Here is a 14,136-nt window from a genome sequence, read left to right on the forward strand (position 1 = left end):
TTTGTTCAATGCTTTATGCCGGACTTATAATTTTAATGTTCGCTTGGACATATTCAGCATTGCTTTACTTATATAGAATATGTGACAAGTGTATAACATGAAATCACGAACTACTAAAGATTTATCTAGAAATTTAAATCTACTGCCAAGTGGCAAATGGCAATTAGAATAGATTCGAGATTACGTTGTCAATTTTTTCATTATTGAAAAGATTAGGCCACGGGGACGTCTAGTTGATTTTTTTTTCCAAGTTTTCTTGCCACATGGTCAATCATAGGTTATCACTTCATGTCCAGTCACCTATCATCTTATCTAAAATAATTCCATACCAATTCATGAATGTGAACACGAACACGAAATGTAGAAATTTATTATTAAAGTTAGTTATAATGAAATTTATTATAAAAAATTATATAATATATTCTAAGTTAAATTTTTAACATAGTTGATAAAATTATGAATCTAAATATTTCTAGTTCAAAAATAAATAATTTATGTCTTTTTCAATAATTTATATGGGAATGTTTAAGTTTATAGTTTTAAACAATTAAAAATATGAATATTATGAGATATACTTAAATTTAAAGGATTTAGTAATTATGGTCTTAGCATCCAAGGAAGTCTTTTCAGTGGCTTTGTTGTGCTGTATATGGTACGTAGTAAGTTCCGGTAGCAATGTAGTCGGCAAGACACTTTTAAATCAATTCCCATATCCAATGACTGTGACCATGGTACAGCTCCTATCCATAGCTGTTTATTCAGGTCCATTTTTCAATTTGTGGGGTGTAAGACGGTTTGTAGACATAAGTTGGCCCTATTATTTCAAGTTAATAGTTCCACTTGCTCTTGGAAAGTTTGTTGGATCAGTTTTCACACATGTCAGTCTATGGAAAGTACCGGTCTCTTATACACACACAGGTAATATAATACATGTAATGGAAATATGAATTAAGTTTTTATTAATGTTTATTTTTATCATTTCAGTAAAAGCTACTATGCCACTGTTTAGTGTTGTTTTATCAAGAATAATACTAGGAGAAAAACAATGTTTAAAAGTGAGTTATTGAAAATAATATATGTTATATTTAATTTACTATTTAAAACTTTTGTTATAGGTCTATTTATCATTAGTACCCATAATTGCTGGAGTTGCTATCGCATCTTTCACAGAGATATCTTTTGATGTAATAGGTTTGATGAGTGCCTTGGCAGCTACATTACAACATACATTACAAAATATATTTTCTAAAAAAGTACTTCATGATACTGGTATTCACCATTTACGACTCTTACATATACTTGGTCGTCTAGCATTGATGATGTTCTTACCCGTATGGCTTTATTTTGATTTTTGGCACCTAGTAACAGTTTCAAACTTTAAAGTAATTTGATATAATAAATAATTGATAAACAATAAATGATTACTATATTTATAAATTTTGTTAAAAATAATTTCAGATGAATAATGAATCATACAAAGTAATAGGTTTGCTGTTTACTGATGGTATACTTAGTTGGTTGCAAAATATATTAGCATTTAGTGTTATGTCAATGGTTACATCTTTAACATATGCTGTAGCCAGTTCATCAAAAAGAATTTTTGTTGTGGCTGCATCTTTATTTGTAATTGGAAATCCAGTAACTATTAATAATGTTTGTGGTATGGCATTGGCTCTGTTCGGTGTTATTGCATACAATAAGGTATGTATTTTAAAATAACTATTTGTAAAAAAAATATGTATTTAAATTCATTATTTTAGGCAAAATATGATGCAAGACGAACAGATCAGAAACGAGTAATATTGCCAATGACATACCAACACACAAATAATTCTACACTTTGGCAAAATGGTAACATAAATTCCAGTTATATTAATGGGAATAAATCATTATTTGTATAATTTTTAAATGTGACAGCTTCCATATAGTTATCATTTTTTTTTTAATTTAACAATAAGATTGTTAATATATATGTTTTTATTTTGTTAATGTTTTCATCCATAAACTTATTGTATTATTATTTTTGGATTGTATTACTTGTTGAGTTTTCTATTAAAATAATGTTAAAATAAGTAGTTCTTTAAAATTTTTAAATGGATAATATTGCAATATAAATGTTATGTACATAATTATTATTTTATGTTATAAAAAGTAATTTAAATTCTATTTTATTATTTTTTTTTATAAAACTTGTCATATATTTATTTTAATTTAAACTTACTAGTTTTTTTTAGTTCTACTATTAACAGTTAACACAGACTAAATACATCTATATACAAATAAATTCCATTGTATATTATGATCTTTTAAAAGTATTATATTTAGACATTATATTTTGTAAAGACTGTTTATTTTGTTTATGTTGCACAATATCATAATATTAATTATTCTTTTTAATTCATCATAGCTTATATTAATTATAGAAATATTTTTGAAATTAAGGCCAATTAAATTGAATTGTTACTTTTATACGCTGACATATTTACTTTTTAATCTTTATTAAATAGTTTTTTATTTTCTATAAAACATGTAACTAATAATTGTTAGCTTACTGACAGGGGATTATAAAGTATGTTGTTATCTCCAATTGAGATTATGTTATATTTTATTAAGATTATTTTTGTTAAAATAAAAGTTATTTTTATAAATATAAATTGTACTTAATAGCTTATGATTTATCTAATCTAATGATAGCTTAAAATGTTGTAGGTACTATTATTTTTTATAAATGTAAAAATATTATAATTTGATTAAATTATTTAATATATTTTACATTCAATAGTGCAAATGTAATACCTATTACATTAAATATTGGTCATGTTATTGTGCCATTTTAGTTTATAAAATAAATTAATAATTAAAGCATAAGAATATTATATTCTTAATAACATTATCTTTTCATAAAATTCATAAATCATGAGTTTCTTCCATATCATTATATTAATATTGAGTATACACTATACATGTAACATGTTATAATGTATCTAGAAACTGTTAAGTGGACTAAGTGGGCAAACAACTAAGATTTTAATTGTTAATAGTGATGTGTGTAGTATGTATTTGTAATATTCACCACTTAGTTAAACGAGATTAAAAGAGATAAACACATGAGACATATATGTAAAAAAATATAAATATACAAATATCACACATTATAATTTATAATGCCCATAAACAATAATTGACTATTGCATAAGTATTAGCAGTAATTAGCTAAAATATCTACAAATTACAATGTCACTGAATATCCAATAATGTCTCTAGTATTACATTAATAAATATATATTTTTACATCATGTAACAGTAGGAAAGGAACGTAACTTTGTTTCAGTAATTAATTGTAAATTACTAATTGCAATTTGCAACAGAATTATAAAGTCATCTAGTAAGTACTCTAGTCCACGGACATAAAGAATATGATGTATATTGTTTAATATATATAATTATTAATTAGGTACCTATATTATATCTACACTCTAAAACATAGAGTTCAACTATGATGAACACAATGAACTATCAAACTATGGTTTATGACCATTAATGAAAACGTAATCATGAACTATGATAAAAATCCTGATCAAAATTAATTGTTATTGATAGTTGTATCATTTTTTTTTATGGTTTATGAAAAAGTGCTTGATGCCCGCCTATAGGTTAAAGAGCATTGAACTATTTAATTCAATGCTATAGAGTAATGCCCCTATTATAATAATTAATAGGAAACCTATGTACTGGCTACTACATAATGTAGGGATGCTGGTAGAAATTATCTACTCTGCATTGTGAGTTGTGACTAAGATATAATATCTTAGTCCGCGATCATGACCACGATAATATATTAATTGCACATACCTGTGTCTATAGCCTATAGCTTAGTCGCTTAGTGCCTTAGTCTATAATACTCTATGAGACTGAGAATGAGACTATGCCACTGCCACTCTACAATTGGCACATAATCCATTATAATTGATAATTTTATATGTCTATTTATGATGTACTCTATATGCCGCCCGCCGATATGATAACACCGTATTCCATAGAATAATAGATTTATTCTGTGTATTTACAATTCCGATATATGATAAGTGATAACATTATTATATATTTTTTTAAATGTTTCAAACTCAGACTAACATAAGAGTACCTGAATATAGAATACATTTTAAAATATAAATCCCAAACCTTTTCAGTCACACGTTTGGTAGTTGCTTGCGTAATCAATGATGAAAGAATAAACTATACTAGAATTTTTTGAAATGACTTGCTTGTACGGAAACGTATTGAGCTTAAAGCAGCTGTTGAGAGTTGACAATATTGTGAATGCTGTCAGTTTTCAAACGAATAACAGTAATATTTTTGCACTGGTACTCAGGTAAATGTTTCAATATTTTAATTTTTCATTATGTTATAAAACGATAAAAATATGACTCGAGGAGTAAACATTTTCTAGTATATAGTTTTGTTTTTATGTTAACAGTAGCAACGATCTCATACTTTATTGTGACCACATTCCTCCATCTCTCAAATGGTTGCCTTGGCCCAAAGATGACGGGAAAAAAATTATTTCCTTGGCGTTCAAATCTACTAGTGAAAAGCTTCTTGTATGTGGTAAGTGCTTTCATGCTATTCTAGATATATTCATTTGTAAACTAGTAAACTTCAATCAAGTTTATATCTTGTCACATTTATATTTAAACGCTAAATGATAAAATTATTTAAACTGCTGTTGGATAATTGATAAATATGTTTATAATTTTTTAGGGTTTGATTGCACTTTATATTTGGTGTTTGTTCGTGAAATTTTTGAACCAAAAGATGGTGATCGAAGAAACAAGGTAAAAATTATTAGACCCGCTCCTGGGGAACCTACTAGTTCATTAAATCCAACCGCAATTACTTGGTGGACCCCTATAGTTCCTACATATTCAAGGTAAATTTATTTGTTTGACACATATTAATTTGTATATAAATAATGTTTGGTATTAATTAATAATTATTGTTTAATTATAATTTCTAGTGATATTGGTATTATTGGAGGAAATATAGGAGAAATTGTTTTTGTTAATCTCCGTACTGGAGCTTGCCTTGGATCAACTTGTGTAAAATGTTCTATAAAAACTCTAGAAATATTAAATGAATCATGTTCCAATACAGTTTGGTTGATTGTAAGTTTAGTATATTACTTATTACATTTTATTCATATAATTTTTATTGTTATTGTAATTTTGTTCTTAGATAATCTGTAGTAATGGAGATCGTTGGAAATTATTGCTTGAAAGTTTAGATGTTGGATACTGTTGGCTAAATCCCAAACCACATAGTGTACATGATAAAACAACCAAGTACGATTTATTAGTTAATTATAGTTTGATTTAATTAATTTATTGTAATACTTTTATAAAACAATTAAGGCCAACTAATGCACTAAATATTGATACCATTGTACCTGTTATATCAAATTTTCCTTCTACAAGAGCTAGATTATTGGGATTACGACAATTATTTATAGAAAAATTATCCGCACCAAAAAAACCAAAATCCGTGATTAATTGTGTTCAAAGTGGTATTTATTGTATATTTATTCTTAGTTAACATTTTTATCACTTAATGTAGTTATAATATATTTTGTAATTTTTTTTAGTGCCAAATGAAGTAAAACATCCAAAACGAAGTTTTTCATCTGATACAATTACTTCTGGGTGTTCTTGTCCTAGTACTGGCCCATCACCTGAACCTATTACTAGTGTGGTTGATATGAAATCTAATGTACAAAGTCATTGTGGTAAACAAACTATTGTGAGCCTTTGTTCTAATCATATTTTGGTAAGCTAATAAATTTAATGTTCTATAAAAGATAATAATCTTTACTAAAAACAATTATAATAATTAAGTAAAATGTAGTTTTCTTTAACAATTCAATTAAATATGTTATTTTTTTGTTACTCCCATAAATTTTGTGTCATACATTTTCTTATTTATAGGTACATGCTTCTGGATTTAATTCTAATCAACCTTTGGTGTATAAGTTATTTAAAGGAGGAGATATTGAGAAGTTTTTATATACTGATCAGTTTATATTTACTTCTGAAAATGGTGGTACTAAGTTGAGTGTTTTTTCTTCTAATCTTTGCCAACTTAAAAGTGATATGGTAATTAGTTTTTAAGCATTTTACATTAATAATTTTGTACAAATTGTATCATTGAAATTATTTTGCAGGAAGATGACAAAGAAAAAAGCCAGTTAGGTACTTTTAATTTTAACAATGGAGAAATAATTTTGGATATGTTTAGGGTATCAGGACGAAAAGTAATAATTACATAAATTATTATATTGTTTTTAGAATTAATATTTATTTGTGTTTTTAGACAAAAGAAAGTTTAGATGTTTCTCAAAGTATATCTCCTAAAAATAAAAATCGTTCCACAATTAATAAAAAAAAAAGGTGTGATCGACAACATACTCGAAAAGATAATACTGTATCTGAATTATGTGCAATTGTTACTAATTGTACATTGTATATTTTGAATTTAAGGTAAAAATGGCAAATAACCTTTTTATAATTAAATGTAACATTATAATTCTTAATAATAATTTGTGTATTTATATTAAATTTTTTTTAGTATTAAACCAGAAGAGATAATATTTAAAAATATTATGGCTGGTGCATTAGATCATGCAAATAATTTGTCAGAAGCATTTGATGTTGATATCCGACCTATATTGGAAAGAGCTGCTGATCAACAGCTTAGTGCTAGGAAATTTGAAGAAGCCACTTTACTTTATCGATTATCAAAGGTAAATAAATTATTAATTCTTGGCGTTGGCAAGCTACTCTATGATTAGTAGTTACCTATTGATGGTGTAAAAGTTGTCAACATTGTAAGAGTTGTCAGCAGCACATAGTAACGATTATTATTCATGGTGGGATAAGTACATGCTAACTACTAGTTTTATTTGCTACTAGGTGAATTATTATTTTGAATAAAGTATAGTGATTATTTTATACTTGTTTATAACGTGTTTAGTTCATCTTGATATTTGGAAACCATTAAGACTTGAACAATTCAGTGGTCTGTAAACTATATTATATTGGAAAAAGTATAATTTTCTGATCACTTTTTTTTTTTATTATTTATTTTAGTGACTGTTGAGTACTGTTAGACTAAACTAGTTAAATATAATTATGATTCAATTTTTTTTCTGTTTGAAAAATGTATGTATAATCTATTCATTTATATTACAGACAAATCCATTAAAACGTGTTCTTAGATTAGCTTCTTCTGGAAATACAGACAAAGTTGTTCTTTTTGTCAGTACACTTTTAGAACAAGCACATCCAAGAGATCTCACTGCTTTAGAAAGGTTACATATTTCAAATTTAGCTGTAATGAGCTATACAGAGCAATTATTACGTGCTACCAGCCGCGAAAAAACAAGACTTGAAGCTAAATTTTTGTAAATAGACATACAGATTTAATTATCTTGAAACTTATTTTTAATACATTACTTTTATGATATAGGCGCTTATTATCAGAGAACAATCATTATGATGAAGTTTTATGTGTCAATATTGTTGGTCAAAGTCGTTTATGCAATGTGTTAAGATTTTTAGCAGTTGAAAGAGGATTACACAATGAAGTTATTACAGTTTTAGTCAGTTTAATGAGTCAACAATCTACCGATAGTCAATACTTGCACTGTAAGTAAATTTCCACAAAATATTAAAGAACTTACTCTAATGTTTTAAATTTGCTTTTTATAAACTGGGTTCACTGACATTGTTAACATACTAAAAATAACTAATAGACTAACATACTACATTTTTAAAAATATTTGATCGTGATTTTACATATATTTGAATCTAAATTTTTCATTATTTTGCCTATATTTTTATAGATTTACAATCTTTGAAAATTATTTAGCAAACAAAATCAATTCGACCATAATCACTTAATTATAATTTTTTGAACTCCATTTTGATTTTAAGTATTTTTTATCGACATTAAAATCAGTGCTCGGAATGGACTGGAATGCAGTTCGAGTATGTCACTTATTTAAACGTCCGGTTCACAAAAAAATCAATTTTAGCCTTCCATTTCATTGAAAATTTAATATTTTAAAAATAATATTTGGATATTGTATGTATTTGAAAAATGGAAAATTATGCTTATTAGTTATTACCTATTGCCAAAAGGTAATAAATTAATAAATATTATTAATTGATAATACCTTTGTAGCCACGTCTACTAGTCGTAGTAGTAGTATAGTAATAGTTTATACTATACATTTTATCTTCATGCTATAAAATAATATCGATTGTAGATCACAAAAATAGATATCAATCGATATCTGTGCTTTCTTTAATCTAAATCTGCTAAAAAAAGAGTACATTTTTATTAAATTGGGTTTAATGATGACTTCTAGTTCATCATATATCAGTCTCAAAAGAAAAATATCGCCAGGAAAATGTGAGTACTTTTATAAATCTGATAGACTGTATAGAGATCTTAGAGATCAAATGATGATGAAATAGAAAATACTAATAACTCAAATATTTGAAATTTGTGTCAACAGTTTCATTTAAATGAACATGATATAATTGAAAACTTTAGAGTTTTCAAAATGAATTTAGGACGAGAAGATATTCCAAAAAATTTAAAACCACTTTTCAAAGCAATGGCTGTGATTCTTATTTTAATAAGCTAATGTGAACAAAATTTTAGCACTTTGAATGAAATCATTTCACCGTTAAGAACTTCATTATCCATACAAAATGTATTTATCGACTGAGTAAACCACAAAAGTACATATAGTCTTAACATTCCGCTGATGACACTGATAGCCGTAAAAGATAAAAAAAAATAGAAAACAAGTATAAATCATTGTGGGTTATATTTTTATAAATTATTAATTAATACTTAGGTTAATTTTAATACGTTAATTATGTTTTTGAGTCTTATCTGTGTAACTAAATATTTATTTATTGATGGAAATTGTAATTTTAATATGAATATAAATCTATAAATATTTTTTATGTATATTCAATAATAATGTATAGCGTTCCGGTTCTGAAATTTTTTCATTCCGAGCAATTTATACTTAATATTAAAACCAGGAAATTATGTTAGTATGTACTACAGAGTTTTTAAAAAATAAAGATTAATAACTAATATTTAGTAATTTGACCTAAATAATTTTGATATATATTTTTAAAAATAAATTTTTGTTTTAGTAACTGAAGGATTTTGGGATTTGGTGTCTGAATCAATTTTTACAGAAGTATTAGTTGCCTGTAATAAATTTACAACACTTCATTCTAAGTTTGTACAGGCAAATTTGCATAATGTTTCTCAAGATGTTCTTTTAGTAAGTTTTTATAATGGTACATTGCATAACATAATTTTTTTTTTACATTGTTGTTTCTTTTTTAGAAACTTAAAATACTCTATGACCCAACCAACCCAGCATTGCGACCAATTTTACGTAAGGTATTCCAATTTAAAAATGAAACAGAGTCTATATCTGAACAAGATAATAACGTAAGTACATTTTACTAATTTGAATCTATTTTGTATAAGTTTACTATTTACAAGCTGCTTAAGTACAGGGTGTTCCAAAAAAACGCTTTTTTTTAAATTGGTTGTCATTTTTTATTTTTAAGTTTACAACTTTGCTTTTATCATTTTTTTAATCTACTATAATTTCGGTCTGTTGCTGTATAATCAGTTTTTTCCAAGTGTCACCACGGACCAAATGTCAATTGAAACACATGTATTGGTTTTACCAATCTAATGAAAGTGGTGCGGAGACTGTGAAACGACTTTGTATTTTACTTAGATGGGATGTTGCTTCTAATGTGTCATCAATACATTGGTTAATTAGAAATTCGAAAAACCGGTTCAACTGTTGATCTCAAAAGCCCCGGTTAGGTTAAAGTGTCCTTGTGAAACTCACCAGAGGGAACTGAGGCAGTTATTGTTAATTTTCTCGATCTCACTTTTGCCTGTCAACAAGCTATTGGAGGACATTGAATAATATTATTTTTCATACATAAACTAGATGTTATACTGATATTGTACATATCCTTTTTTTGTAATTTTTTGAAAAATAAAATGTTTTTTTAGTTAATTTAAAAAAAGCGATCTTTTTAGGACACTACTTTAAAAATGTTAATAAAACTTATAAAAACAATCAAATATTCATATTTAAATCTTTCTATAATTTGAAAATTAAGTATAATTAATTTTATTTTAATAAATTGAATTAATAATTTTTAATAATATTTACTTGAAAATTTATGTGGCCAAATATTTTTCAGTTGAATTATTCTATTAAAGAATGGTTAACCACTTACCTAATGATTATATCCAGACTATCTTCAAATCAATATTCAGATAATTTTGTAGAATCGGTATTATATTCTCATAAACCTATTTCTAATGTCTCTGATTCTGAAAATGAGATAGAACACAAGTCTAGTCTTGGAGCTGGATGGGCTCATGCAGCTCATATACGTAACCATAAGCTTTATACGTGGGGACATTCATCATACGGTTGTTTGGGTGTTGGACCACATATGACTAAAACTTCTACTCCAAATCCAGTTTCTTGGTTTGTTTACATACGTGTTGAAGTTATTCAAGTAGCATGTGGTCGAAATCATTCATTAGCTCTAACTACAAATGGAGTAAGTGTAATTTTGAATATTTAAATAATTTAACTAAATTATAAACGGCATAGGTCTATTCTTGGGGATCAAATCATTATGGGCAATTGGGTACTGGCCGTCGTGGTCAAGCTCCATATCCAATGTTAGTGGATAGTTTATCAAACGAGTTGATAGTAAGTGTTTCTGCTGGCCAATATCATTCATTAGCCATCTCTGCAAGTGGAAAATTGTGGACTTGGGGTTGGGGTGTTTATGGTCAACTAGGTCATGGAGCTATTGATGACTGTGAAAAACCAAAACTATTGAAGACCTTAGAAAATGAAGTAATTTTAATCATTTATAAAAATATAGATTGAATTAATTAAAATTTAAATATTTTTAGAATATAATTAGTGCATATGGAGGTTATTCACATAGCATTGTTCTTACAAACAATGGAAAAGTGTTCACTTTTGGTTCTGGTTCATTTGGTCAGTTAGGTAATGGCAGCACAACAAAAATTACTAGCCCAGTTCCAGTATATGGACTCCCTGAACCAATTAAGTGTATTTATACAGCTTATTTTCATAATGTAAGTAACTAAAAACTTTACAGTAGAAATAGTAACAATAATATTAGTATTAAAATTTAAAAAAATCATTTTTATCTTAAGCTAAATATATTATTAATTTATTTTAAAATGACAAAATATTTAAAAAAAATCAATTATTTAAATATAAACAAATATTTAATGTTGAATGTAATGGTATGGTTAGTTATATTTTTTATAAATAATAAGATACAATATCATTATAAACAAGTAATATTTTTAATTATTATCTATTATTTTAATCATCTAGTTAGCATTGAGTGATGTTGGTCGTTTATATACTTGGGGTAGTAGTCCACAAGTACTTCGGTTTCATGCACAATCACAAAAACGAGCTAGAAATCAACTTGTATTAAATGAAAATGATCAAGTAAGTTTGTAAATTATTATTTTTTTTTATTTTTAATTATATATAAATAATTGGTTTTAAGGCAGATGATACAGAAATTGATGCCTTGACTGCGGATGATGGCTTATTACATTTAAGTCCAACACTTGTGGATACATCTCATATTGCTGGAGACATTCTTCAAGTATAATTACACATTTTCAAAATATAATTTTATTATTTTAATAATATAATGATCCCATGTTTAGATGTGTTGTGGCTGTCACCATTCAGCTGTTATTAGTACAGCGGGGCAATTATATACTTGGGGACTTAATTTAGATGGACAATTAGGAGTGTCAGGTATACGTGAGAGAATTGTTCCAACTTTAACATTAGTTGGTCCACCTTCAGTTATAGTAGACTCATCATCAACTAGCGGCTCACTAATAAAAGAAGTTAGGTGTGGGGCTGATTTTACATTAGCTTTAGATGCAGCTAATAAACTTTGGGGTTGGGGAAGTAATCATGAAGGACAAGTAAGTATTTATTCTTTAAATCAACTTTTAAGTAATGATTATAACTTATAAAGTCATTGCATATTTATTTTTTAGTTAGGTAAAATTCCAGAAGAAGATTTAGCCAAGACATTATTAGATGGTAAAATGGTTATGATAAAATCAACTAATAAAGTTATTAAAATTCAGCATGGCACTGTAAATAAGTTGGACTCTCCAATTGAAATAGTATTGCCACAATTAAGATTTTCATTTTCCAACATCAAAGATATACTTTCGATTCAGGTAAGTTATATTTATTTTATACTTAGATCATTTATTTAATATTAAAAACAATCATTAATTATTTTTGTGATTGGTTTTATAGGTTAAACGGTGTATTAATTTTCCTGGATTAACTTCATTTGAGTGTTTTCTTGAAAATTTGAATAGTTTAAGCAGTTTATATGGTATAGATTATTTGTTACAGTATGCAATAGAATGGTTTTATCCTTATTATAATATTTCTTCTGTTATATCAATGGTAAATTTGTCAAATTAAAATAATATAGTATATTTACTTATAAAACTTTTTTTTAGTGTCTTAACATGAAAAACCATCAAGCGATTAGCAAAATTCGATTGATTAATAATGAACCTTCTACAGCATTGTTTCATCAATTTGAAGCATTTGTAGAATCAAGAGACTATGGAGAAATGTTTGGGTTTAATATTGAAGGTGGTCATGAAGAGCGGGCTTCAACTCCTCTTACACCATCTGAGGGCTTCACTATTAATCTTGAAGAAGGGGAGCTATTAACTTCTCTACCAGAATCATTTGCATTACGTATGGCCACTGAAGAAACCATTGTAAAAGAATGGCCTGGAATTACTAAGCTTTCTCAGATGTTTGATTATTATTTCAAATTCCTACTAAAAGATAATTTGGTTTCATTTTTACATGAAGTATGTTTAATAAAAAAAAAAATTATTTAATTTAAATCCAGTATTTATAATAAATATATGTATATTGTATGTATATTATTATAAAAATTGTTATTTTTTAGTATCTTACATACTGGTTGACTAAATCTTTCCCAGTTGATGCATTAGAACAGTTGTTAATGGATAGATGGGATCAACTTAATCATTCATTAGGAATTTTGTTATTATGGTATGTTGTGGTAGTTGGTTTATTGTATGAATTATACATAAATATATTATTTTTAATCACATTTTTATTAATTTCAGTAACAATGACGTATCAAAAGCGTGTGACCTCAATGAATTGAATATAAAAATTATGGACCCAAAAAAAATCATAAGATGTTTTTCTGTGAATTTTTGCATGGAACTATGCTCATCTGTTTCTAAAAACATACAAACCAAATGTTTGTATATCATTATTATTTGTTACAAATATTACAAAATATATTTATTTTTATAGCTGAAGATCAAAAAGACTTTATACAGTTATTAGCTACTGTTACAAATTCACCAGGTTCTGCTTGGATTGAACCAGTATCAGAAACTAAAACTGAAGATTTACTAAACCGTTCAATACAAATACTTAATACCGATCAACTGCAACCATTTATGCACTTAGAATTTCAAGTATAAATGATAAATTTATTTCCTGAATTGTATGTTTAATAAATTTAAATTTATTTTGTAGGACACAGAAATTTTGGGGAACACATTATTGGCATATTCTTGTGGCCATCGCTATTTTTCAAATGAACAATTTAATAAAGATTCTCAACAGGTTGTTGCTTGTTTAGATAATTTACCCAATACTGCTACAGCTGTTCAATCAGTTCTACAAGATATTAGTAATTCGGCTTGTCCAAATTGTGTATATGAACAAATAAATAGTGTTATTCAAAGAGATTAGTTAAGTTAATAATTTTAACATCATTATTTATTACAATTTTACTATGTATTTTAATTTAGTGTTAACAAATGTTTCAATTGAAATAATCTAGTCGAAATTAGAAAATTTATACTTTGTTTAAAATTTAGTTAAAATATTTTTGTTGTGCAATTATTTGT

General features: G+C 26.5%; 2 protein-coding genes across 2 annotated transcripts; both read left to right on the top strand.

Annotated features, from left to right (window-relative positions):
• The first annotated feature begins 444 nt into the window (after nucleotides 1-444).
• Nucleotides 445-1,994, top strand: LOC113553202 (solute carrier family 35 member E1 homolog). The gene is made up of 5 exons (XM_026956405.1): nucleotides 445-918; nucleotides 985-1,055; nucleotides 1,116-1,382; nucleotides 1,459-1,701; nucleotides 1,761-1,994. The coding sequence occupies exons 1-5, from the start codon at nucleotides 600-602 to the stop codon at nucleotides 1,899-1,901; spliced, it is 1,041 nt and encodes a 346-aa protein (XP_026812206.1). The 5' UTR covers nucleotides 445-599; the 3' UTR covers nucleotides 1,902-1,994.
• Nucleotides 1,995-4,121: 2,127 nt separating this feature from the next.
• On the top strand, nucleotides 4,122-14,114 carry LOC113550996. The gene is made up of 28 exons (XM_026952980.1): nucleotides 4,122-4,372; nucleotides 4,478-4,608; nucleotides 4,762-4,930; nucleotides 5,018-5,165; nucleotides 5,236-5,342; nucleotides 5,412-5,563; nucleotides 5,642-5,823; nucleotides 5,982-6,149; nucleotides 6,218-6,307; nucleotides 6,367-6,533; nucleotides 6,622-6,796; nucleotides 7,245-7,456; nucleotides 7,522-7,700; nucleotides 9,234-9,367; nucleotides 9,433-9,540; nucleotides 10,320-10,688; nucleotides 10,742-10,993; nucleotides 11,053-11,241; nucleotides 11,510-11,629; nucleotides 11,691-11,792; nucleotides 11,857-12,126; nucleotides 12,202-12,390; nucleotides 12,473-12,628; nucleotides 12,685-13,050; nucleotides 13,152-13,258; nucleotides 13,336-13,475; nucleotides 13,532-13,698; nucleotides 13,760-14,114. The coding sequence occupies exons 1-28, from the start codon at nucleotides 4,257-4,259 to the stop codon at nucleotides 13,976-13,978; spliced, it is 4,884 nt and encodes a 1,627-aa protein (XP_026808781.1). The 5' UTR covers nucleotides 4,122-4,256; the 3' UTR covers nucleotides 13,979-14,114.
• The last annotated feature ends 22 nt before the right edge of the window (nucleotides 14,115-14,136 follow it).

Source organism: Rhopalosiphum maidis, chromosome 2 (genome assembly GCF_003676215.2).
Source record: "Rhopalosiphum maidis isolate BTI-1 chromosome 2, ASM367621v3, whole genome shotgun sequence".
Classification (NCBI taxonomy): Eukaryota; Metazoa; Arthropoda; class Insecta; order Hemiptera; family Aphididae; genus Rhopalosiphum; species Rhopalosiphum maidis.